Source organism: Carassius auratus, chromosome 19, assembly GCF_003368295.1.
Source record: "Carassius auratus strain Wakin chromosome 19, ASM336829v1, whole genome shotgun sequence".
Classification (NCBI taxonomy): domain Eukaryota; kingdom Metazoa; phylum Chordata; class Actinopteri; order Cypriniformes; family Cyprinidae; genus Carassius; species Carassius auratus.
Genome location: NC_039261.1, coordinates 25,803,582 through 25,829,365, shown reverse-complemented (window position 1 = coordinate 25,829,365; position 25,784 = coordinate 25,803,582). Strand labels below are relative to the sequence as shown.

The window sequence follows — 25,784 nt, the reverse complement described above, 5'->3', positions numbered from 1 at the left end:
AGCATCTCCCGCATCTTCGGTTTCGGCACCCCTCCCGTACTCTCCTCCTTTAGTTCACCTGCCAATATAAAGGCCATTTGACCCCATCATGTCAGTTGACTCTACACAAGAAGACTCTACAGGCCAGTGGAGTTTGCATTACAGTCCTTTATTGCAGAGTAGATGGAGATGGTCAACTGTACAGCATAGAAAATGAAGGCTGTGTATGTGGTCAGTTGGTTAAATTGAGCTACACTTGAAATGCTAGTGCATTCATTTAAAAGATAGAGGTTTATGTTACCTAAGAAAAGCTGTTAACTTCTACCATTTAGCTTAACATCAAGCTTGAAAGTCAACAGCAACATGTTCATGCTAGTGGCTTTTCTAATAGGCATCAATACCATTTTCCACATGTGGTTAAAACATGAGTGTTTGCCAAACTTAAGAGGTGATGACACTGTAATGCTAATGTAGTGAGTACAGAGCTGCTAACTACTTCCATTTTTGACTGTCAAAACTTAATTAACATCCAGTTTGAAAGTCACTGCTTGTCGAATATATATCAAAACAACAGTAGGCTTATACAAACATCATGTGGTCAAAGAATGTCAGCCAAATGTGATGATGTCTGATGATGCTATAATGCTAATATAGTGGGGTCTAGACAGCCAGACACGGCTGTTTACCAAAGTAAACAGAGGTTTTAGATGTCCAGGATATACATGACAGCATGAACAAACAAGCACTTTTTAAGTAGTGTAGGATTTCACACTGATGTAGGCAATATATATCTGTATAATGTAGCATGTATAATGTATTATGTAAGCTGCTAGATAATGGCTAATTGGTGAAAGTACCTTGTCTCTTCTTCTTGTGTGTTATGGCTTTCATAGACATTTCGTGACAAACAGGAACAATTTACATATTTACCATAGCTGCTATATCAAAATTCATTGAATAATTGATAATTAGTAAAAAAATCTATCTAATCTATCTATATGCATTAAAGAAATGCTAACATGCACTAGTTGTGACCAAATGTGTTTAAAAGAACAAAATATAAGTGAAACTGGTCAGTCCTGCTGTAAATGTGGTCTTTAAGAGACATTTTACAATTGAACAAAGCTATTAAAACACTCCACACACAATGAAAGTAAAAAAAAAAAAATACACCTAAATATATGCAGGCAAATATAGTTAAAATAGAGTTTAAGGGAATGAATTCATGTGAATGTAAAGGGCCTAACTGCTTTATAGTGACTTGATACTGTGGGATGACTTGGGGCTCCTAAGGGGCCACAAGGGTCCCCTGGTGTGGATTCCGTCCCAAAGGCATTTAATTATTAAGTGTCAGCTATCATAAGCACACTAAGCATCTGATATTCCAGCTCTGGAGACGAAGCTCTAAGATGGACAGCATGTGAAAGTCTAAAAGAAAGACCAGCTAATGGAGAGTGTCAGAGAGAGTTAGGTCCAAGTATATGCAATAAAACTGCGTAATATAAAAGCAAAAGTGTTTATTCTCATGCAAACAAGGCCCAGAAATGTGAACAACAAAGTATGTGGACTGCATTGCGTTCTCATGTGCGCCACAAATGCAAGTCCCACATTTAAATGGTCATGCAGTATGTTAAATTCCTGCAGGTTGGCATTTCTTTAAACAAAAGAGGTGAAAATTTTGCTCTTTTCATGCTTCTGCAACACTGGAAAATACATAGTACATTTACGACTAGCACCGGAGTCGATTAAGTAACCCTGTCCTTAAGAGGTGGCACAAACAAAAAGTAAACATAATGGACACTTAAAAATTATGTCTTTTTCCACATTTATGCTATAAAAATGATGTCTGTTCTTCATTCATTGATGTTTTGTAGAGATATTGGAGGGGACACAGTGGTTGCAGTACCCTTACAACAAATCTGGCTCAAACAAAAGGACATAGTGATTAGTTATTGCACCTCTTTGGCCATTTGTCACATTTGCGGCTATTGCCAATTTCTCAAACACTATTAGTACATAATAAATCACAGGTATGAATTGATGTGCATACAAACAGAAATAAGTATTATAGTTTTTTTTTTTACAATTGCTAGGACCCATTTCTCAACAGGTCTCTTCACATTGTAAATAACCGCAGACGAAATTGCAGATCATTTTCCACTGCTTTGGCACAAAATGCATTTAATGACTAAACAGCTCTCACATTACATTAACTATTTTCTCACGCAAACACAACCACCACCAAAATTCAATTAACCTAAAGGTCAATTTACACATTTACATACTTTTAAAAAAACTTTTTCACTTGAGTTCAAACCTTGATATAACACAAAACAGAAAGACAGCAATTTGCTACACTTCTGGAGTAATATTGCTGTAAATTTAAATATATGCCAAATCTAAAAAATGAGATACTATCAAAACAATAACAAAGCCTAGCTAAACACCTAAATGGGTGTTAAGTCTTTCATTTTATTCATCTATAAAACTTATGTTATACTGTAATGTTAACAGGGACCATGTTACCTGTACAGTGTGAAACGAGACTGTATTAGTGATTGCGTGCATCGTATTATTGTGCTCTGGAAATGACGTGCGTTATATGCATACAGTATGATTACATGTCGTTTCAACGTTTGATGGGAAACTGTCAAATGGTGACAGAAAACCCGTAAATCGGAGTTAAGAAGTAACGGTTTTATTTTTACTTTTATAGTCTGCTGAAAAGTCCATTAAGATAATGTACAGTCTGCAATACGAGGATGCCTATGCCATAGCCGTCGTGTCAACAGGTCGGTCACCGCAAATAAGAACGCTTACAGAATGATTCATATTAATGTGTGAAAAGCCCTAAAAGCGTGTTTGTTGGGCCACAACCTTAACTAGTGTTTTGTTGTTTTTTTAGTGCATTTTGGATGTAAAATTGAAGGAAGTGCCAAGCTGAAAGTTGAGAACAGTGTGAAGAGTTTTGAAAAGTATTGAGAAATGTGTCCTAGCCATTGTAAAAAAAAAACAACAACAAAAAAAAAACTAATGAGAGGGCTTAAGGCTCTTTGTAGTAAAAAAATGTGTAGTGTATTGGCCAGGTTCCATATACAGCCTATGTATTAAAATATCACAATAATGGAAATGAACAAAACAAACAGAAGCATTTGAGATGCGACAATCTCCACTTCCTCGAGCTCCTACGATGCTTCCTCTGTTTTATTCTCTTCAACTTTCGCCCCTTTCTGTTCCTCATCGGTTTTTTTCTCTCCCTCTGGCTTCTGCTCTTTGGCCGCTGCCTTCTCGGTCACTGGCTTGTCTTCTTTCTCCACCTCCTTTGCCGCCTGTGGCTCTGCTTTCGGGGGCTCTGCCTGTGCATTGGCTGCCGCCTCGGCCTGCGTCTCCTGGGTTGAACTCTCTGGTTGCGTTTCTTTTTCCAAAGAACGCTGTTCGCTGACAGACTGCGCCAGATAGCCAATCAGATTCATATACTCCTGGAAGCTGACCTTCCCATCCTCATTGTTGTCAAGCTGTTGACGCATGTTTTTTACAGCCTCATTGTCCTCTGTGCCCTAAACACAAAGTTCCTCACATGTTAATCAGTGGTTTTTGCTCATAAATAACCTGCCATCACAATATCAAGGTGTTTTAACATGTTTTTTTTATTAGCTGTTTAAATATATAGATCTATAGCAATGGCGTATGGTCTGCCAGGCAAAAGTATAGTTTTGAACATTAATTACGCACTTCTCCACAAGAAACTGCACGATTTTAGTTATCATTCATGTCAGCAGCCCAAACATTGTGAGATGAACGAGCACCACTAAAAGTTTTCCTCTGTAATTTAATGTGGCACCGGAGCAAATAACACAGCAGCATTCTTCATGGTAAATGACTATTTGGACACAAGTTTGTGGTTTTTGCTCCGCTCATCAAAGTCCAGATAATAAGGAACTACTCGAAAAAGAAATAGACCAGGGCTATCCGGTAGCCATGGAAAAAATGAGTGCATGAAAGATCTCTGACGAATATGGTAACTGAATGATGAATGAATATCAAATAAAGTGTTGCTAGATTTAACAAAAGGCAGCTTCTAACCGTCAGAATGTTTTTTAGCTGGCTCTTCACGAGGCTCTGGAACTCCTTCCCTCCGAGGTTTTCCTTGCCCTTGGATGACTTCAGGAACACACTCACCACGGTTTTAATTGCTGCCTCCATCTTTGCTTTCGCTCTACAAGAAGATGAAAAAAAGGAACATTTACTATCCAACTGACATTTGGGTTGCACGGATATTAAAATTACAGCTGATGGATGATAAATTACCAATACTAAAATTCTACACTTTTTAGTTGAAATAAATGATAGATAAAGCCGAAATTATTTCAAAGGCTACAGGTATCAAGGCATCACAACATTATAATAAAACATCATGGAAAATATATTTTCTCAAATTTACACTAGCATTCAAACTGTCAGTAGGATTTTTTTCTTTTTGAAAGAAATCTCTTACGCTCACCAAGGCGTGGTATTTTATCAAAATAAAGCAAATATAATTAAAATGTAAAATTTATTTATTTCTAAAAGTAATTTAATCTTGGGATGGCAAGGCTTATTTTTTGTAGCAGTCTTTACTCCGGTCTTCAGTGTTACATGATCATTTTGAAATCATAATATGTTGGTTTGGTGCTTACAAAACATTATAAATGTCCTTGGCTAATACTTTTATTCACTGCTGAACGAAAATATGCATTTCTTTTAAAAATAAAATCTTACTGAGCCAAAACTTTTAAACGGGATTGTACAATTGACGGTTATGAAAATATTTGGTTTTATAGAGTAAAAGTAAATGAGCTTTGACAATAGAACATTGTAAAAAAAAAAAAAAAAAAACTGGTAAAAATACCCATTAAATGGTTAACAGTATCTTACCCTACTATATATGATGGACATTACATGTAGCTTATTTTACAGTAACATAGCATTTTTGGAAGTGAAAAAGAACATATAATTTGCAGTGAATAACCGTTAACTGGCCATCAGTTTTGTACTTTAAGGTTGTATGTGTCACATCACACTCAGGAAGGAGTGAGTAGAAGCTGGAGAATTTTTCAGAAACATAGAGTTGAATCAGTAACGGTCTTATACAGGCACTAAACAACATCTACAATATTTAACCTTCAGGCATTCAACAGCAGACAAAGAACTACCAACTAAGAAAACTTTAAATAAACAGACACTGATGGGACACGACTGGAACCAAATTAACTAAATGGGGAACACCTGGAACTAATGGAACTGAGGACAGGAACAGGAAAAATGACCAAATATGGAAAACAGGAACTAAGACCGGGGTAAAACAAGGAAATTCAAATCTAATCTATTTTTTTTTTTATGTTAAATTCTGGCAATCACAACTACCTTGAATTTAAAGAATTGATTACAGTGTAATCTAAATGGCAATCAGTCACTGCATGAATAAATAAATCCCTTTCATTTGGTTTTTCATTTGCTAGGGTGAAAATCTAAAGTCTGATTTAAGTTTAATACTTTAACCCTAACCCTAAGATGAAGTGGGATGATTAGAAGCTTGGTGACATTTCTTTATAATGTTAGGTCCTACACTCTACTAAGTCCATTTGCTAAGTGTACAGTAGCTGAAAGTCTACTAGGGTGTGGAGAATGGAAATCTTGGGGGTTAGAACTGACAGTCAATTGAAGATAAGGCAAGGGAGAAGAAAGAGGCAAGTCCCCAGTGGCTGTCCTGATCTTTGATAGGTCATCTGATCTACTGATGACCAAACCACACAGCAGCTTCATGTTTCTCAAGGGATTACCAACAGCTCAAACATCCCTTCTTTCCTCACTCACTCTTTTTTTTAGTTCTGTAGGCTAGTTTGTCCCTCTTGCTCTTCACACTTCTTTCAATGTAAAGAATTCAGTCCTGCTTTCCCTTTTCTTTCTTGACCAGCATTGCTTCTCCTTTGTGACGTATAAGATTTCACCAATGCAGGCACACGTTCACCCTCTTTTGCATTCCACTACACAATTTTTTACTGATTGGTCAAAGTTTCAAAGGAAATGCCAATAGCCAGTCACCTTGCCTCCTTAATGAATGGCATTACTCAAGATTTTTTTGATGAGGTGCGAAAGGTCATCACTCAGCTATGTTCGGCATGAAGATGAGGCGATTAGATTTGGAGAAAAAATGGATAATTTCCAAAAACGCAGTGTCATCAAGACATCAATAGCAGGGTTTTTACTGATAACTAAAACTATTAAACATCTATTTTTCAAATGAAGCTGAAATATAATAAAAAGTATATATTTAAAAGTTTTTTTAAACATTTCTTGACAACTAACAAATAAATGTAAGCAGTAATATTACTTCAAACCAATTTAGATTTTTTTCTTTAAAGAAAACTAAAATGAAAACAGTAAATATTAAAATAAATATTAACCAAACTGCAATAATTAATAAATACTATATTATTACATATTTGATTTAAAAAAAAAAAAAACTTTAAAAACTTAAGAATTAAATAAATAAATTAAGGTTAAGGTAGTCAAATGACCAAAATCAATCTGATAAAAAAATAGCTTGATACTAAAACTTAAAAATACTAAAATTCAAATACAATTACAGTGAAAATGAAAATATAATAAATGAAACCTAATTCAATATCATTCTAAATACTACATTAAGATTTATTTACATTAAGATTATTTGCTGAAAAAACTAAAAAAAAAAACTAAATCAAATAAATATGTTTGTAAAAGTCAAATTAAAATATTTCTAGAAATAAAAATATAAAATGTTTATTAAAACTGAAAATATAAAAATAAAAGCTAATTCAAAATATTAATAAATACTCTACAAAATAGGTAGGTATTTAACTACCTAAAAAAAAGCCAAACATATAAAATGATCCAGTTATATAACAGCAGAATGGATTCGAGGAACCAGATGTAGATTGCATTCAACAAAAGGTACATTTCATTGATAAAATCTTGAACAACAGACAGAGACACAACTCTGCGGGTTAGTCATCCTTTGAATTCCAATCATTGCTCTTTACAAAAGTCATTCAAACTTAACCAGAAATTTACGGCTTGCTAGTTAGAGGAGGACTGGAACCTTATAATTTGCATAGCTGTACAAACAAGAACGTACAAAAAAAGAGTGACATCCAGCGGTCAGCAAAAAAGCCCTTTAAGCTGTTATCGCTGGTCAAAATCTGTGTAGGTGTGTTTGTCATCCGAGATGGTTTCTGATGCCGCTATATTAGCTGACGTAAATACACCGAGTTTCCTCTTATCAGCAGTAATAACCACATCGACAGGTAGAAGCAATTAAGAAACATGACCATTAGCCTAATTTAATGAGAGAGAGAAGGAGATACAGAGATGACGCAGTACGCATATTAAAGTTTCTGGTTTCATAGGGTGCTTGAAAGTTAGAAGGAGTCTTTTACACGTCAGGTGGAATGGTGCAGGAAATAGTTTTCTACTTCCTTTGCACACAGGTCACAATGCAGCAATAAGCTATATTATGCTTACTATAAGCCGCTGAATATGAACGCTACGTACTCGCAACATCTTCATTCGGGTAAAACAATGACTGTGTCTCAAAATCTAGCAGACTGCCTTTCTATCTAGACCTCATTTTGGGGCATCAGAAATTAAGGGGTTTTGCAGCGATGCCATAGAATCATCTTCTAAGAATCTTTAAGTGAACAATTGTTTTTCTTAGCATGAAAAACATTTAAATCAGCTGAAAAACCTTTTTCCATTATGAAGAACCTTCTGAATGCAAAGTTTCCATGGATGATATGATGGAACCGTAGATGAGTTTAAAGAACCTTTGTTTTTAGGATTCCCCAAAATGCTGTACATATATGCCTGAATATGGTTTTAACTAGAACGACTGCTGTTTGAAACCAATTTTAAAAAGCTTCAAAAGCATCTAATACTATAAAGAAAAAAAAACATGCAAAATATTAATTTTTAAACATAAAAAATCGGGTTCTCACATACTTTAACCAAAGATAAAATGTAAACCATGTAAAAAAAAAAAACTTTAGGTCACTGATTTGACTTAAAATTTAATTTTGTTGGTGTAGCCTAAACAAATAATATTTCAAGCTAATAAAGATGCTTGAAACAAGTCATAAAAAGATTGGCCTAGTTTCAAAATATACATGATACAAGTAAAAGCTTAAGCTGCCAACCTAGACAGCATTATCATAAAAAGATTTATTTAAGGCTTATAGACTCACAGTTTACTGCATCAGCACCTGTGTACACAGAAAGTAACATCCTAAATGAAAGGGAACATCCATGTAGGCGGCACCATATAGGTTTGAGACACAGCCCCTACTGTACAATCCAGATAGTCAGCCCTTATCCACAGTACAAACTATGTCTACATGCGCCCTAGATCAAAGGGCCGCTGCTCTGCTGATGTCAGTGCTGTGTCGTTGTCCCAAGTCTTACACACCTTGTCTCCACAATCATATTTCTAGTGACTATAGGCACCATCGTTCATTGATCTGGTTGGCTCTTTCAACCCTGGGTCTCAACCCTATCCAGAGCCAGTCATTAAGTCATATGAATTATTGACATCTTTGGCCCCTGACCTGGCAATTCCACGCTTGCTACTCTAGACAGTCTCGAGCTTTAACCCAAAACTCCCTCAGACAGACAGCACGTGGATGGGTTAATAATAAGTAATGAAGAGGGATCTTCCATTACTTGAATGACTCTTCAAAACAGACATGACCTTGTTCTGTTCATTGGCGAAATGAATAAATAAATCCGTGCAAACAAGCTCAGAAAAAGGAAAAGGGGACAGAGACATATGTAGTTTGTCAGCGTGCGCCTTACCGTTTCTCTCCAATGCGCAAAAGAGATTGAAAGGTTTGCGTTTCCAAACTGGCGAACATGATACGCGCGCGCTCTATCGCATACCAGCCGCTCGCGTGCGCCATTAAAAATTCACACAGGAACAACTTTGCCAGTGCATAAAAACTCGTGGGGAACAATCTCGAGGTAGTTCTTATTTCTTCACCCTGAAAACACGCGTGGATAAAACAACCTTTTTGTTGAACGCTTTTTTTTCTAGCAAGTATAGCTACTGACTTGGACTTGATTTGCTGTTGGCACAGGAGACTCAAAATTTTGTACAAGCATCTACACTTAATTTTAAATTATGAATATATATATATATATATATATATATATATATATATATGAAATAAAAATAATATAAATTAATCATTTTATTCTATTATGTGTTTTTTATTTATAGCAAAAAAAAAAATATATTTGACATTTTTTAATATTTAAAATAACGTCAACACAGTAATCTTAAAAGATTATATTTAATTTAAGATACATTTAAAATGTCAATGCTATTCAACAGAATCACCCACATAGGTTTTCCATCAACGACACTGCAATTGTTCCCGCTTGCTCTCTTAGTAAAACGTCCCCATTAACAACGCGTCAAACCACATTAGTTACTTTATATTTACCAGTATACAGTTCTGTATATTCATAAAAAAGACGCATTAACTGTGCGAAAGCGAGAGCAGTTTTCAGATTCCTCTGGGAGGTCGAAGGGTGTTCCTAAAACGTGGCGTTGACACTCTCTGAAAACTCTTACATGTTAAAAACTACAAAGTTTTGTGTTTAAATAGGCCTACAAGGTGTAACAAACGCATTTTAGAGCACTTACCCTAAAATGGGGACAGCACGGATTGAGTTCGCAGTAGCTGCAGTTAAACCTACTTTTTCCTTTCCCCTTTCTTCCCTACCTCAAAAGAAGAAGAAGAAAAAAACTTGTCAGACTCGAACCGCTGCCGAGTCGCTTCCGTGATTTTTTTTTTTTTTCGTTAACGTTTTTTTGCCCCTGACTCTGACAAATGAAAGGGCGTGTACCTGGAGGAGGGGAACTAGGGGACGAACTTATTTGGCTACTTTAAACAGGACGTTTGCGTTTTGATATGATTAAAAATACGTTATTTTTAATGTTTTCTACTGCTGTGAAAATCAACAGTTTGATTTCTAGTAGTTTCACACCAGAGAAAACCCACTGGGAATCATTGTAGTGGACGGTGAGTTTAGTATGGGCCTTTACTGGGAAGTACGAAAACTTTAACCCTTACCTTCACAATGTTTGCACGCCACCCAACACACAAATCTTCAATAATGGGAAAGAGATAGAGGCGACCAATTATTTATTTAGTCATATTTATCTATGGTTAGAAAATAATTCTGAAAATTAATTCCAGGAGGCAAATAATAATAGCCCCTCAGAAAAAAAAAAAAAAGTACAATTCTGACACTGGTATGCAATGAACGCAATGTTGAGACTGTGCTTTATTTATTTAATGCCCCAGGAACTAATATCGTCAGAATTGTTGCTAATAGGAATGCATTTAGATAAATCTTCAGACTGGCCTCAGGGGAGATGTATAGGCTAATGAATCATAACCCAAAGCCTAGGCAGTACTATGATTATCTGTGTTTTCAAGAGGCACCGCCTATGTAAAGTGGCTTGTATTGACTGTTGTCACTTTGTGTAGACTATGGTCATGCCTCACAGCTCTGATTATGTTACAAAGTTGACCAATGACTTGATCTTAAATATATTTTTGTTTTTGTTGAAACCCTTTTTTTTTTGAGACAGGAACTGTGAGCGGTTCAGCAAGGTTTAAACTCTCAGACCCCTGCTGCCACCTCATCAAACCAGCATGATGGTTTAAAATGAAAATCTCAATGCATCTTTTCAGGTGATTTAACATCGACAACTAATGTTCTTCAGGCAATTCAAAATTCTTCTGAATGTTCTTCCGGTTTAATGTATTTGCATACAAGATCTAAATCTCCTTTATTATCCAAAAGAGACCAACTCCCATGCTCCAAGACACACCTGTAAGCAAGGCAACTGGCGGCACCTACTTTATATTGTGTGGGAGATTGAATATGTCAATAAGGATGTCTCGTAAATGACTGCTGTCTGGACCTGAAATTGGTAAGATCTAAAACTAAGACGATGTTGCAATCGGATAGTCGATGGCCTCAGGGGTGGTGTTGGTTACCATAAAATGATGCTATTAAATCAAATGCAGTATATATTGTCTACACAAAAGAATGGGAGGGATTGGGGAGGGCGGGTAATGAATCTTATACAACATGCTCAATAAAGAGGCAAGGCAAGGTTACCTAAAGAATAAAACAACTCTTTCTTTTATTTGCCTTCACCTGCTTTGGACAATAGTTATTTGCAGAATGTTATAATCACATAAGAAAGTCACAAGGTAAAATTAAAGTGATTTTCTTCAAGTAGACTAATACTTCAGGTTTCTTTATTGGCTAAAGCCGCCATGTTGGTTCGCCACGCTGCCAATCAGTTTCCAGAACTCCAGGAACGTCAGCTCTCCGTCGTTATTCTCGTCCAATGACTTCATGAGCTGATCAATGGTGGCTGGGTCAGAGGCATTCTGTGGGAGAAGACAAGATGGACAGGCATTTATACGCACTTGCAATGATAACGTCTCCATCTAGTGGTTGTCAGTGGTACTGCGCATTCTTTTCTGCTGACCTATTTGTTTAGGGGGAGTTCCTGTTCTGGATGGGCCAAACAGAAAATGCTCTGATGTGGCATTTTTCTATTGTATCCAGCTTTAGTGATCTGGTTTGGATGTAAACATCCTGAAAGGAGCCAGTTTGTTTTCACACTAGCAGGATAAGGTCCATTTCTGACTTGAGAGTTTTAGCATAGGAAGGATTTGTGTAAATTCCTCGACAAAAATCACAAACACGTGACTCAAAAGGAATTCTTTAGAGGACTGGGATGTGGTTAACTAAGAACTCACACCAGACCTTTGAAATGGTGCTCTTATCCTTTTGAATTCATTCTTTGCAGAAAACAGAATAGGGTAGCACTTTTTTTACAGTCCTGTTCCTCGTGTACATACTGTGTACTTATTATAGTAATTACAATAACTATGTAATAACTAGGTACAAACCCTGAACCTACCCCTAAACCTAACTCTACCCCATGTAGTTACCTTGTATTACCAGAACTTTCTTAGATAAATACACTGTACACAAGTACACTATAAGTACATGTACACGTACTGTAAAATAAAGTGCAACCCAGAATAGCCTACTAAACAAACGCTGTAAATAAAGGCCATTATTTATTATTTAATTAATTAATTTATTTATTATTTATAATTATAGACCACAGATGTAAAACAAATGTAAAATAATTCTTTAGTAAAATTCAGCATTCTTATCCATTTTCTCAGAACGCATACTAATTTAAGCACTGGAATGAAGACTATTATCTTCAATTTTAGCTTCTAAATATTGTGATTAAAGGTCACTGATAAAAAAAATGAAAGAAAAAATATTCTACAGTAAATTCTATAATAAGGTTTAGCATGCTGTAGAAGATAACCATTTATAGTATCTGTAAGCGGTTCTTTGCAGCACCTGAGAGTCAGCAGACACGCCTCTTCTTATTAAGAACCATTTTGAGTTGGTTTTAAGGTTCTGTGGAGATTTAAAAAAAAGTTCTTAACATTACATTAATATTCCTTATCCTTCAATTCAGATGATTTTCTAAATAACTAAATCGGTTTCTAAATGGACCTTTATATTTAAGTATGTAGACCTGTATTGTGGAATATAGATATGAAGTGGACAAACCATACTGTAATAACTCAAAAAGCTTACCTTTACAAAGTTTGGTAGCTGGGAAGTGACCAGGCTCTGAAACTCTTCTTTGCTCAGAGTGTTCGCAGAGCCATCTTTCGCTGCGTAAGTCTTGAACTGGGAGACGAGCACGTTAATGGCAGATTCCATGATTTTGGGAGTGGGTTTGGTAAGTGTCTAGAAAACAAAAAAGTAATTGACAGGTTAGTCTTTTTAGTAGTCAAATATCCATTTTGGGGTATAATTGTATTTCACCCAGAAATTAAGATCCTGAACCATTCCCTTATAACCATCATGCTCCAAATCTATTTAACAGAATGTCTACGCATATTTGTCCGTATACAGTGAAAGTGGATGAGGACCAAGAACACGTGATTATCATTTACTGTCATTGCATGAAAAAAAAAAAAAAATGAAAAAAGTGGATGCTCTGGTAATTTTTTGTTAGATGCCAAAAAGATGAACAACAGGGTAAGTAAATAATGACAGAATTTTCATTTTTGGCTGAACCACCAGTTAAAGGGCAAAAAGTAACATCCGATGCAAACCAAAAATGAGATTCAATAGAAGACAGAATAATATCATGTGCTTACCTGAGTCAATGAAATACGTTTTGACTGGAGTTGTGTGCAAATGACCACATCTCACCTTATATTCTCTTCATCCGATGGTCAAACTCAGCGGAAAACCAAAATCACGCCCACTGCTCTATTTCACAAGTCAGGATGTTCTTATCTCCTACTTCAATGTTTCCATAACAAAGTAGTTTAGGCTCACACGCACACATATGCACATACAGCATTTATAGTAATCCAGAGGACAAAATATGCAGTTTGTTTGACAGATTAATGACATAAACCTGCATTGTGGTGTTCAGTACTAAGAAAGTGTACTATTTATATTTGTTTGTGATTATTTCAATGCGTGACCTAACACATGAAGGTGGATTACTCTACACCTATCAGGTTTCCTAAATGTCATCAATTCAAACATAGGTCATCAGCAAAACTTCATCTGATAATGCTGTCAAAACTTACTCAGCATCAACTGACATGCTGGAACAAATACAAAGATGTCACTAATATTTCTCTTGCAGATCAGTTTTAGAGAACTTAATGAGCTTTTATATAGAATATGAAACCAAAATTGTCAAGGCATTGATTAAATGAGACTTAGACATCCTCAAGGAATCGCCCATTTCTAATGTGACTGTTGTAAAATAAATCTCAATAAAGAGTAATTCTCATGGCAATGGTACATCATTTTAATAATCAAAAGAAAAAAAATCATATTGATACATTGTGACATTTGGTCTTGTATTACCTTTCTTTTGAAATGGTATTGTCTTTTATATTAAATATCATTGTTCCATATTATAACTTCAACTATGAATTCCATTAAATAACTTTTTCTTCTTATTTACAAATTAGACAAGAAAAGGGCTCAATTCAATAGTTTTCATCCCCAAAGAGTGCAACAAAACAATAGCACAGCTGTAATCAAATGATATTGATGATTCACTACAATGGCTGTTTTCCTTAAATAGAAAGAGGATATAAATAAATGTCCACATCACCACAGTACAAACAAAATAATTACTGAAACGTTCTCTATTTTCAATCAATGTAGTTTTGAGTTGGTTTCAGTACCAGCATTCTGTGCTCACTAATAAAGGCACATGAGCAAACATCAAATTCCTAGAGGCCAAGAAATATATATATTTTCAAAGATTTTACTTTTTTTGTACTTAACATTAAATGTGAGCAAATTTGAGTTGGGGTAGAAACCGAATGTTTACAATGACCACTAAAACCTCAGGTGAAAACAAAACTTTAAGGGGTAATATGATGCTGCCAAAAATAACATTATGTTGTGTATTTGGTGTAATGAAATGTGTTTATGTGGTTCAAGGTTAAAAAAAACATTGTGGTCTATAGTGAGCCATGGTCTAAAGTGAGCCGCGGTCTAGAGTGAGCTGAGGCCGGAAGCCTAGAGTGAGCTGTGGTCTAGAGTGAACTACGGTCTAGAGTGAGCTGAGGCCAGAAGACTAGAGTGCGCTGCGGTGTAGAGTGAGCAGTCTAGAGTGAGCCGCAGTCTAGAGTGAGCTGAGGCCGGCTTGAGTGAGTAGAGGCCAGAAGCCTAGAGTGAGCAATGGCCGGAAGCGTATAGTGAGCTGTGGTCTATAGTGAGCCATGGTCTAGAGGGAGCCGCGGTCTAGAGTGAGCCGCGGTCTAGAGTGAGCTGAGGCCGGAAGCCTAGAGTGAGCTGCAGTCTAGAGTGAGCTGCGGTGTAGAGTGAGCAGTCTAGAGTGAGCCACGGTCTAGAGTGAGCTGAGGCCGGAAGCCTAGAGTGAGCTGCAGTCTAGAGTGAGCTGCGGTGTAGAGTGAGCTGTCTAGAGTGAGCTGAGGCCGGAAGCCTAGAGTGAGCAATCTAGAGTGAGCCACGGTCTAGAGTGAGCTGAGGCCGGCTTGAGTGAGTAGAGGCCAGAAGCCTAGAGTCAGCCATGGCCGGAAGCGTAGAGTGAGCCGCGGTCTAGAGTGAGCTGAGGCCGGAAGCCTAGAGTGAGCTGTGGTCTAGAGTGAGCTACGGTCTGGAGTGAGCTGAGGCCGGAAGCCTAGAGTGAGTTGCAGTCTAGAGTGAGCTGCGGTGTAGAGTGAGCGGTCTAGAGTGAGCTGCAGTCTAGAGTGAGCTGCGGTGTAGAGTGAGCTGAGGCCGGAAGCCTAGAGTGAGCTGCAGTCTAGAGTGAGCCATAGTCTAAAGTGAGCCGCAGTCTAGAGTGAGCGGAGGCCGGAAGCCTAGAGTGAGCTGCAGTCTAGAGTGAGCCGAGGCTGGAAACCTAGAGTGAGCCACGGTCTAGAATGAGCCGTGTTCTAGAGTGAGCCGAGGCCGGAAGCCTAGAGTGAGCTGTGGTCTAGAGTGAGCTACGGTCTGGAGTGAGCTGAGGCCGGAAGCCTAGAGTGAGCTGCAGTCTAGAGTGAGCTGCGGTGTAGAGTGAGCGGTCTAGAGTGAGCTGCGGTCTAGAGTGAGCTGAGGCCGGAAGCCTAGATTGAGCTGCAGTCTAGAGTGATCCGTGGTCTAGAGTGAGCCGAGGCTGGAAACCTAGAGTGAGCTGCGGTCTAGAGTGAGCCATGGTCTAGAATGAGCAGTGTTCTAGAGTGGGCCGAGGCCGGAAGCCTAAAGTGAGCTGCGGTCTAGAGTGAGCTGAGGCCGGATGCCTAGAGTGAGCCGCGGTCTAGAATAAGCCACAGTCTAAAGTGAGCCACCGTCTAGAGTGAGCCACAGCAGACTTGAGTGAGCAGAAGCGGTCGGCTTGAGAATGGTGTGGCAGGCAGATTTTACAAAGCAGCGTACCTTGGTCTTACAGCAATCACATGTGACGACCCCGGGCTGGACTTCACTTCATCCACGGTGAAAGCAGATTCAGCGATCCACGGAGCAAAGTTGATATATTTCCTCAGTGGCCAGCACCGATCAGCTCCAGGAACGAGGAAAAGGATTTTGTCCTCTTTTGTAAGGGATGGACGAGTAAGATTTAAGAATATCTCTTTGGATTAGAGACTTTAGTCTTTGCAACTTCACAGATCTTCATTATTCACCAAGAGCTTGTAACACTCCAAAGAGAAAGGAAAATTTGAAATCACATCATATGACCCCTTTAAAAAAAAAGCTGTTTATAGACACCAGCTTAGTAAGCAAAATCATAGGGTAGGTGCAAAGAAACCAGGGTTTTAATAATAAAAATTAAATAAAAAGAATTTGCTGGAAAGTTGAGACATTCTACATCGTTTTTAAAGTACATTTTTGCCATTCAGACAACTATAAAGGGACATTCTCCAGCAATCTCATTGCACTTATCCAGTTTAGTGTTAATCTCGTTCACAACTCCTTATGTACTAAATGATTGATCCATCTACAAGTGAAGCAGTTTCACTCATGTGGCAACACTTAAGATGACTGACACTTTACACAGCAAGCAAGAGTCAAAGGGTTTGGCGTTGAAGAACAGGACTAACGGAGGTAGCATACAACATAACACCCAACGCACATCTGGGACTTCACTAATAACAAGAAAACTCCTCACACACAAGGCATTAAACTACATCTACAGTCCGTGAAGACGGAGGCAAGTAACAGGTAAGATTGTTTCTTTTTGCTTTCCTTTTCTTTGTGTATTTTTCAATCCATTCAACCAAGTTTCTGTGTTGGGAGGCAACACCAATTATGCCAAAGGGGCGGCAAACTGAAGCAGAGCCTCTTTTTCGAACTCCTCCATCTCTTCTTCCAGGGAATCGTTCTCATGCTGTTTGTCTTCTAAACCATCTACCAGATCTTCCAGGATATCTGCAACATCCTCGGCAAACTCGCTGAAGAGCATTCTATCATGGGCAAAAACACCGCCACTGAAGAACTGAGCGGTGAGGCGACTGAGAGACTCCTTGCTTTCCTGTGGAACACCATCTATTTTGTTTAGGTAGACCTCGAGAAGGTCCTGAAACTCTACTAGCTTTACTGGAACAAGTCCCTCTGCATCAGCGCAGTTGGATGTGCCATGGCAGCCTTCGGCAGGACGTCGGTTCCTCCTGAGCTTCTCTTCTTGGTGTTTCCAGAAGTCTACCTGCTCATGGTGGTGGTGGTGATGATGCTTGGATGGTTTGGCCTTCCAAGGTCTTTCCTTCTGTCTCCTTTCTCTCTCGTGCCTTCTCTCATCTCTCTTCTGGTCCCACTCTTCTGTGTACTTCTTGAGATGGTCTTTCTGTTTGCCCTTACCATGCTTCCACTCTTTTCCCCTTTCCATCTCATCCTTCTTCCAGTGACTGTCATGTTCTTTCTTTCTGCCCCATTCCTTCTTCTCCCCTTTGTGCTCTTGGTGTTTCCTCTTCCTCTCTTCCTGCTTGCCCAGCTGATCCACCTGTTTTGAGAGTCTCTTCTGCATCTCCACCAAGCTCTCCCTCAAACCCTGTTTCTTCATTCCCTCCAGCCTCTTCCGGCTTTCCTCCAAAAGAGTTTTCTGACGCTTGAGTTCATCTTTTTTATCCCAGTGTTTCTCAGTTCCTTCTGGACTAGACTCACCAGTGGAAGGCGGGCCAGAGTCGGGGAGCTGCTGTGGAAGGTCTTCTTGAACTGAAGGAGGAAAATAAATAGTAGAATACACTCCCTATATATTATTCCACATTTTAACTGATGTAGGGTTGTAAAAAGAAAATGGTTTAATTATAAAAACTCCATATTATCTTGTCTAAACATAACAGTAAAACTAATAATTGACATTTTTACTACAAGTAAATCCAGGAAGCACTATATTATTATGTGCAGTGAGAAAACGGGGGATATATGATAAAAGGCACTTATTTTGAAATTTGCTTAAAATTACATTTTTAAGATTACATTTACAAAATTGCATTTTTATTAAATTATTTAAAAAAAAAAAAATTTATAGATAAACTTCCAGTCAGGGTTATATGACAGAAAGGTAATCTAAATGTAAAAATAAATGCCATTAGCAATCACAATTAAATATAGGTAAATTAGTAATGTTTATTGTGGGTATAAACATACACTACCATTCAAAAAATAGATTGCCGAGATTGTTTTTTAATTGTTTTTGAAAAAATATCATGTTCACCAGGGCTGCATTTATTTTATCAGTAATACAGTAAAAACTGTAATTTTTTATTTATTTATTTTTTTACAAATGTAAAAAAATAAATAAAGTGTTGTTAAATCTGAATTTGTCAGCATCATTAGTCCAGTATTTAGCTTCACATGATCCTTCAGAAATCATTCTTATATGCTGATTTGGTTCTGAAATCAGCTTCACTTTTTTAAAATATTTTTGTAAAATCATATTTTTCAGTATCCTTTGATTAATATAAAAATAAAAATAAAAGCATTTATTTTAATGTAAATAATTAGTACCATTATAGATGTCCTTAGTGTCTCTTTAGTGTCCTTGCTTTCATTCTCAAAGCATTCATTGCTCAAAGCATTAATTTACTTTTTTTTTTTAATATGTTTTACTGACCACACTCTTTTGAACTATAGGGTAAAAGCTAACAAAAAAGCTAACAACATCATTCTCATCTTGTTCAATCTTTTGGCTGTTAAATAGCCTATCCAAATACATCCAAATCTAGATGCAGAGTTTTAAAATTCAAATACTTTTCATGTGCCACTCCCACTCTCTCATCTTACCGGTAAGCTTTGTGAGCTCAGCAACTCTAGCTCTCAGCATCTGTAGTTCTTCTTTTAAACCAGGCAGATCAGACAGTTGTTCTTTCAGTTTAGTGTTCTCATTTTCTAGAGCTCCCTTCTCCGTGCTATGCATATCTGCCGCCATTTTCAGAGCCTGGTCCAACTCCTCTTTCTGTGACTGATCAGTGACAAAGACCATATCCTAAGAGTTCAACATTTGAACATATCATTTTCTCAAATGTGCTATAGAGGCCATTTATAGAGGCCAACTGCATTCACATAGAAAAAGTGGCAACATTTATATGAATTCACTATAATGCAATGAGATTTCCTTATGTCATATGGTGAAAGTTAGAGAATAGAGGAACTGTGTACTAACCTCAATCTGAGCCTCTAATATATTTATTTGTTTGTTCTCTTGAGCAAGTTTATCAAGAAGTTCCTAGAAACAGAGACACAAGTCAGAGGAGAAATGAACTTAATCATTTCTATCTCAATAATGAAACAGAGCAAAGTCAAAAAAATAAAGCAATGCACAAACCTGGTCACTCAATTCTGTGCCATCAAAATCACCTGCAGGAGAGAAAATGTATTTTTAATCTTCTTTGGGATTTTATGGACAATTACAAAACTGTTAGTGTCAAAAACTGCAAGTAAAGGTCAGTGTAGTTTATGCAACAGCAGCCACACATTTCTCGAGTTTCTGTAGACACACTGAAAAGTTTGGGGTCATTAAGATGCTTATTTTATTTTATTTTTTTAAGAAAGAAATTAATACATGTATTGTGCAAGGATGCATTCATTAATCAAAAGCAACCATAAAGGTGTTTATAATGTGGCAAAAGATTTCCATTTCAAATGCTGATCTTTTTAACTTTCTATTCAAACAATCCAGATTTTTTAAATCACAAAAATATAAAGCAGCACAACGGTTTAACAATGACAATAATAAGAAATGTTTCTTAAGCACCAAGTCAGCATATTCCTGAAGGATTATGTGACTCTGAAGACTGGAGTAATGATGCTGAAAATTCAGCTTTGCTATCACAGGAATACATTTTTAAATATAAAAAAATATAAGTTTTAAAATTACACCATTTTATAATTATAATAATATGTAAACTATTAAATAATAATATTTTACAATATTACCGTTATTACAGTATTTTTTAAATCAAATAAAAACTAAACATCTTTTTAAAAAAAAGAAAAGAAAATTCTTAATTACACCAAACTTTATTTCAGATTTCGTAACACTGGCATTCTTTACAAACAGCTTCATGTCAGCTGAATCTCAGGATTAAGCCATTTCAGGGTGAGGCAGCTACTACTGAAACTAAACAACTAAAAAAAGATGAAGTGTGTCAGACTCATTTCTTGTCCCAAGTCACACCAAACTGAAGTCTGTTTGTTTGAGTGGCCTGAACAAAAGTGTAAGTTTGGGAAGCTCCCTGCATGTTTGAGCACTGGAAGAGTGTTTGACAAAATGTGACCCAGAAATGATACACTTCAACTTTAAAAGGGAAATGTAGAAGCAACCAGCTGATAAGCCCCTTGGTAAAGCAGTGCATCCGGAGTGAAGATACAGGCTGATGATAAGAGGCTGCCCTCAGGTAAATGTAGCTTTTTTCCTTACTCATTTGTTAATGTTTGAATATGTGATGGGAACAAACTCTACCATCAGCACTGGAGGGCAACTCCTATCTACAGCTCAAGCACAAGCACACACTGCCACCTAGCTCAAACTAGGCACCTACCATCAGACAGGTCAACCACAGAACCTGGAGGCATAACAACATGAATGCAACCACTGAAAATGGAAAACTAATGATCTTTCTCAAGTCCTCATAACCATCGGCTAAATATGAATTATGCCCAACCAGTGTTGTGTGTGATGTCCTTTGCCATCTGTTTTATAGGACCAATTACAGAGTGTGTGACTTTTTAGATTCAAATCAATGTCACAAAAAAACTCACCGGAGAAAAAGAATGATCCAACACAGAGCAGGACCAAAGCTCCCACTATCAGCTGATTCAAAGAGAAACCTCTTTTTTCTTCTTTCCTCGCTGGCAGATTGAATTCTTCCTCTTCCTCTTCCTCCTCGTCTGAGCTTCGCTTCAACAATACGGCAGGTTGCACATGTCGGAGCCTCAGACCATCATCTTCTGCTGAGATGCCTGCTGGAAGTTCAGCACCAAGAGATTCTGAACATTATAGAAAAAAATAAGGAGAAACGAGATGAGCAGAAATATGGTGTAGAAATATACATAATGGTGGTAGGAAAAAACTCTACATCATGTTTAATAAATTAAAACACAGTAACATTTACTCAACCTCAGTAAAATTCATTATTGCAATGCATAAAGCTAAATAATAATGCATTATTTTACATTCTATATTATAAATACATTATATATAAATCAATATTTATAGAATTTATTTTCAATACAATTTTCAATATTTTGTATACAGTCAGAATTGTTACACACACACACACACATACACATATATACACATCATATTCATGATATATCATTATATTTATAATGTGCATCTATTTATACACAAACACTTATTATAACGAAGAGAGAAATGCTTACACAAAAACAAACATATTTTATACTAATTATACAAATTTTATACAATATATTTGTGTATATTTAGTGGTGCATTTAATATTTGTTAATAATATTTATTTAAAATACATACTCTGGTTGTTTTACTTACACATAAACTGTGTGTGCGTGCATGTGTTTACATATAAAACAACACAACGGGTAAATATAATGAAAATAAATTTATTGGCTGAAAAAAAAAAGATTTTCTGGAACATATAATGCTTAATAAACCTTTTTTGAACATCATACCTGGCTCTCTGATAACATCTGGGAATTTCTCTGGCAGCTCGATGTCTTCTTTCTCAAAGGTAGCCTCCTCCTCCTCAGTTTCAACCGAACCAATGGTTTCAGGGTAAGGGCTGTCAGGGGCGTGGCTTTCTATTGTAGAACCAAAACCTGTATCAGTCTCAGAGGGCGGGGCCAGAGGCGGGGTTTCAGGTGCAGGATGTACATCAGCATGAATATCAAGCACAGGGACTGTATAAGAATCACTGATTTCAGGGATGGGGCTCACAGGGACATCTGGAGAAGAGCTAATTTCTCTGAATGGTTTGGGACTGGAGGTGATTTTGGGCACTGGTCCAGGGGCGGGGCTTTCTTGGACTGGAACATGCTGGCCAGGGGAGATATCAGCAACTTCCTCTTCAGTGGCTTCATCAAGGACCGACTCCTCTGAAAACTGAAAGGCTGATTCTGTAGTGATGCTGAAGGGAACAGCACCCAGAAGGTCACTGTCAGGGGGAGAACTGGTGATTGTGTCATGGATGACAGGAGCATGGATCTCAGGATCAAGCTCAACATCAGGATGACCAGATGCTGCCACTTCCTCAAAGAAATCTGGAGATGTTTCCTGGCAAATCTGGATATCAGACAACAAACAATTGTTAGTCTTTTAGGTTTAGCATTAAGTATCAAGAAAAAGTCAATCTGAACTTCAAATTCAGATAACAGACACCACTTTCAGTAGGATTAGTAGATAAACAGAGAAAAAGAAGTTTAAAACCCGTTTCAAATATTAACATGGAAATTGTAGTTACAATTTGATTCAGATTTTTTTTTTCTTTTACATGCATGAACGGACATCTGAACAAACGAAACAGACTTAATCACTTTCAAAATAGCAATATTCAGAATCAGGTTGAATTTAAAGACCAAGTCATACTTATGCACAATGTGAAAAAAGTGTACAAAACAAATACTGTGATATAGAATGATAGCTGAACGTCATGCGCTTTACATACCGTTGGTGAAGCACTGACCTGGTGACCCACCTCGGACAAAACACTCTCCACCATTGGCGTTTCGGGGTCAAGTGACCTCACCTCCAAAGAGCTTCCTGAAATAAACACAGTTTCACATAACAAAATCTACAAAAGGTGTTACAACTATAGAGATGATGTCGTTTCATTCAACAGATCCTATAAGCAGCACATCAATAAGCACTACAGTTCAAAGGTTTTGGGTTGCTACAATTTTTACAAGTTTTTATGTCTTTTATGGTCAGCCAAGGATGTATTTCTTTGACCAGTAAAACAGTATTATTAATACAACTTAAAAAATAACTATTTCCTATTTTAAGATTTTGTTATAATATAGTTTATTCTTGTGATGTCAAAGCTGAATTTTCAGCAGTCATTATTCCAGACTTCAATGTCACATGATCCTCCAGAAATAATTATAATATGTTGATCTTGTGCTCAAGGAAAAAAAATCATATTATATAATGTTGAAAACATTTGTGCTGCACTTTATTTTTGTGAAAATCATGACACTTGCTAAAGTAGTTCAAAGTTCAAATTAACAATATTTATGTGGAACTGATTTTCAAATAAATATTTAATCTTTAAAATCACTTTTGGTCAATTTAATGTGTCCTTTGCAAGATAAAAATATTAACTTCTTTAAAAAAAACAAAAACATTTATTTGACTTTTTTCCTAATTCCCAAAATAATACTGATCCGGACTACTAATTCAAAAGAAGTATTAAGGAGCAATTAGGTTTATAACCTGCTATTTCTTCTGAAAGACTGGGTGCATCTCCAATACTCTCTGTCCCATCATCCACTGGTGCAGTAGGGTCCGCAGCAGCCTCCTAAAAATCAAGTACACATCACTACATCTTATTCATTCATTCATACAAATCAGACGATATCACTAACACAAGCATTTTGATAATATGTTATGCAAACCTCTGGAGAGAGCAGAGTCCAGCTATTACTGGATGACCCAGTGCTGCCGGTGCTGTTATCAGACATGGCCCTCTTGTGGCTCTGCACAGCACCTTTATAATAAAGATAACCACATGCAGAAAGATTGATTTATTACCATTGTCTACTGTTTTGCACAGGCCATGACATTCACCAGAATAAATGATAGCATAAGTTAATATTGTTGCAAGTATTGCATTGATTTTATAATTCCACCTACACTATGCAGACAGCAACTGATTGTACTGATTTAGATATTATACTAACGCGGTCAACAGATCCCATAACTTTAACATATTTACACTTTGAAATTAACCAGTGAGGATCAATTTTAGTATATTGTCTTTTTGTTCTAAGGACACTGCATTCTCAATTATCCCTAAACCCACCTGTCTTCAGACTAATAACTCAATAATTCATATTGATTAAAACATACATTCAATTAAAGAAACACATAAATAAGCATATTTCAAAGAAACATTACTACGAAATCCTGACAGAATTGTCTAAGGCTTCAAAACTTTGTCTCTGCCTTTTCACAGATCTGTCACTTCCCTCATTTTAAGTGTTGCAAGCAACATGTGAAGCATTTAAAACACAAAATGACTACTAAAGGCTGTTGTAATACATGTGTGATGTGCGAAAAAAATTCATTTAGTCAACATTGTAAGATTTTCAATCTTACTGTGGTAACAATTGCATACGTAGTTGGACTATATTCTCAGTTTATTCATTCATTCATTCAAGCTAAGCTAGATTTGTCAGTATTTCTATTGCATATTTCACAATGTGTTTGTATTTGACAGTGATGTCACAGTGACAATCAAGGAAAAACACATTTTGTGAGAAAATGGAGGATGCCTAAACCCCACGCATAGGTAAATATATCTTGAAATAAACAGGTTCACAAAACAACAATGCATATAAATGCATAAACATAATTTGTACAGGTTTTTCGTTGCATTCCTCCAGAATCAGTCAACCAAACTACACAATTATTACATAATCCACACTGGCGCACTGTTTACCTTATTTATTCAATTAGACATTACCTTTGTAAATCAACGACTCGAGATAATGATTATAGCCATTACATAACAATAGGCAAACACAAGCCACGAACAATACACAAGAGACTGCTGTAGTCTATAAAGCCACAAATGTGACCAAAAATGGTCGGACGGCCTCGCTGCATTCCTGGCCTATCAGTTATTGCATTAAAATAGACAGATTTGATTCTGTAAAGCGCTGTCATAATGGTGATGCACATCGTAGGCTGCGTATTTACATTGTGTACTGTAGCCAATACAGCGTTCAGCAACACCACACGCCATGCAGAATGAACACAACCCTCTTCCGCATGAAATAAGAATCCTTATATACTAGTTTCAGATTATATAAACGGATGCTGTTACATAAAACGCTTACCGTGCTTAAAACGGCCTCAGATGAATTGCGCACGTCTGCTAACGTTTAATTTCACAACGCGCGATCCGTCTCGCGAACTTCGCAACTTCGGGAAATTCGGGTTCCTCTCCAATGGGACGCTGATAGCGTTCCGCTTAAACACTAAACAGCCAATGGTAATAAAGCGTCGTGTCGCGCATACAGACAGCCCATTTCAGCCGTGACTGACAAAGGCAGGTGAAAGTGACAATCTGAACGTGAAGTGCTGTCTTATCTTAACTTGAGGGAAGGTAAAGACTCCCCACAACATGCATTAACTCCCTATATATAGGGACAAGACATGTTCTCCTCCAGCAGTCTAATGACACGTCTACACAACTAGAGCTAAATCTGTTGGGACTTCCCGAATGTCTGACTGTTACAGCTGGACTGGTCTAAATAAACATCGGTCTTGTGTTGCAACATGTTCTTTTGTAGACTAATTTGCACATAGCTAAAGCAAACAGATATGTATAAAACATTGCTGTATTATATAAAAGGAAGCAAAAACAAAAAACAAAACATAGACTTCACATAAACTTTAATCCAGTGGTTCTCAAACTTGTTTCCAGGGGACCCTTGAAAAAATAATTTAACTACCACCCAAAGTAGGTTGTTACATTTTTAAT

At 37.0% G+C, this 25,784-nt stretch overlaps 3 protein-coding genes across 11 annotated transcripts; all 3 read right to left on the bottom strand.

Annotated features, from left to right (window-relative positions):
- Positions 1 to 127: 127 nt before the first annotated feature.
- On the bottom strand, positions 128 to 9,860 carry s100u (S100 calcium binding protein U). 2 transcript variants are annotated; one of them, XM_026289750.1, is made up of 3 exons: positions 9,701 to 9,860; positions 4,063 to 4,195; positions 128 to 3,536 (listed from the first exon to the last, which is right to left on the bottom strand). In XM_026289750.1, exons 2-3 carry the CDS (start codon positions 4,180 to 4,182, stop codon positions 3,165 to 3,167), a joined length of 492 nt encoding a protein of 163 aa, XP_026145535.1. In that variant the 5' UTR covers positions 4,183 to 4,195; positions 9,701 to 9,860; the 3' UTR covers positions 128 to 3,164. The 2 variants fall into 2 exon arrangements, with proteins under 2 accessions (XP_026145535.1, XP_026145536.1); XM_026289751.1 differs by lacking the exon at positions 9,701 to 9,860 and adding an exon at positions 8,241 to 8,302.
- A 1,331-nt stretch (positions 9,861 to 11,191) lies between these two features.
- Positions 11,192 to 13,817, bottom strand: s100a11 (S100 calcium binding protein A11). Of its 2 annotated transcripts, XM_026289754.1 has the most exons (4): positions 13,284 to 13,817; positions 12,712 to 12,867; positions 12,469 to 12,528; positions 11,192 to 11,468 (listed from the first exon to the last, which is right to left on the bottom strand). In XM_026289754.1, the coding sequence occupies exons 2-4, from the start codon at positions 12,838 to 12,840 to the stop codon at positions 11,334 to 11,336; spliced, it is 324 nt and encodes a 107-aa protein (XP_026145539.1). In that variant the 5' UTR covers positions 12,841 to 12,867; positions 13,284 to 13,817; the 3' UTR covers positions 11,192 to 11,333. The 2 variants fall into 2 exon arrangements, with proteins under 2 accessions (XP_026145539.1, XP_026145540.1); XM_026289755.1 differs by lacking the exon at positions 12,469 to 12,528 and having other exon boundaries at positions 13,284 to 13,390.
- A 793-nt stretch (positions 13,818 to 14,610) lies between these two features.
- LOC113119971 (pre-B-cell leukemia transcription factor-interacting protein 1-like) lies at positions 14,611 to 25,522 on the bottom strand. 7 transcript variants are annotated; one of them, XR_003294537.1, is made up of 12 exons: positions 25,138 to 25,521; positions 23,692 to 23,783; positions 23,510 to 23,594; positions 22,743 to 22,837; positions 21,751 to 22,360; positions 20,860 to 21,087; positions 20,640 to 20,663; positions 19,424 to 19,455; positions 19,262 to 19,324; positions 18,883 to 19,084; positions 15,790 to 17,811; positions 14,611 to 15,427 (listed from the first exon to the last, which is right to left on the bottom strand). XR_003294537.1 is itself a non-coding variant. In XM_026289744.1 (11 exons), exons 2-11 carry the CDS (start codon positions 23,755 to 23,757, stop codon positions 16,910 to 16,912), a joined length of 2,289 nt encoding a protein of 762 aa, XP_026145529.1. In that variant the 5' UTR covers positions 23,758 to 23,783; positions 25,138 to 25,522; the 3' UTR covers positions 14,611 to 16,909. The 7 variants fall into 7 exon arrangements, 6 of the variants coding, with proteins under 6 accessions (XP_026145529.1, XP_026145528.1, XP_026145532.1 ...); XM_026289744.1 differs by having other exon boundaries at positions 14,611 to 17,811; positions 22,761 to 22,837; positions 25,138 to 25,522; XM_026289743.1 differs by having other exon boundaries at positions 14,611 to 17,811.
- Positions 25,523 to 25,784: the final 262 nt, after the last annotated feature.

Excerpts from the sequence above, each read along its gene's own strand:
- s100a11 (XM_026289754.1), bottom strand. The coding sequence starts at position 12,840 with ATGGAATCTGCCATTAACGTGCTCGTCTCCCAGTTCAAGACTTACGCA. Across the intron at positions 12,529-12,711 it reads AGCTACCAAACTTTGTAAAG|AACCTTAAAACCAACTCAAA; the intron begins GTAAGCTTTTTG and ends AAATCTCCACAG. Across the intron at positions 11,469-12,468 it reads GCGTGTCTGCTGACTCTCAG|AATGCCTCTGACCCAGCCAC; the intron begins GTGCTGCAAAGA and ends CTTCTCCCACAG.
- LOC113119971 (XM_026289743.1), bottom strand. The coding sequence starts at position 23,757 with ATGTCTGATAACAGCACCGGCAGCACTGGGTCATCCAGTAATAGCTGG. Across the intron at positions 21,088-21,750 it reads AGATGTTATCAGAGAGCCAG|AATCTCTTGGTGCTGAACTT; the intron begins GTATGATGTTCA and ends TATAATGTTCAG. Across the intron at positions 17,812-18,882 it reads TGAGCTCACAAAGCTTACCG|TTCAAGAAGACCTTCCACAG; the intron begins GTAAGATGAGAG and ends TTCCTCCTTCAG.
- s100u (XM_026289750.1), bottom strand. The coding sequence starts at position 4,182 with ATGGAGGCAGCAATTAAAACCGTGGTGAGTGTGTTCCTGAAGTCATCC. Across the intron at positions 3,537-4,062 it reads AGCTAAAAAACATTCTGACG|GGCACAGAGGACAATGAGGC; the intron begins GTTAGAAGCTGC and ends CTTTGTGTTTAG.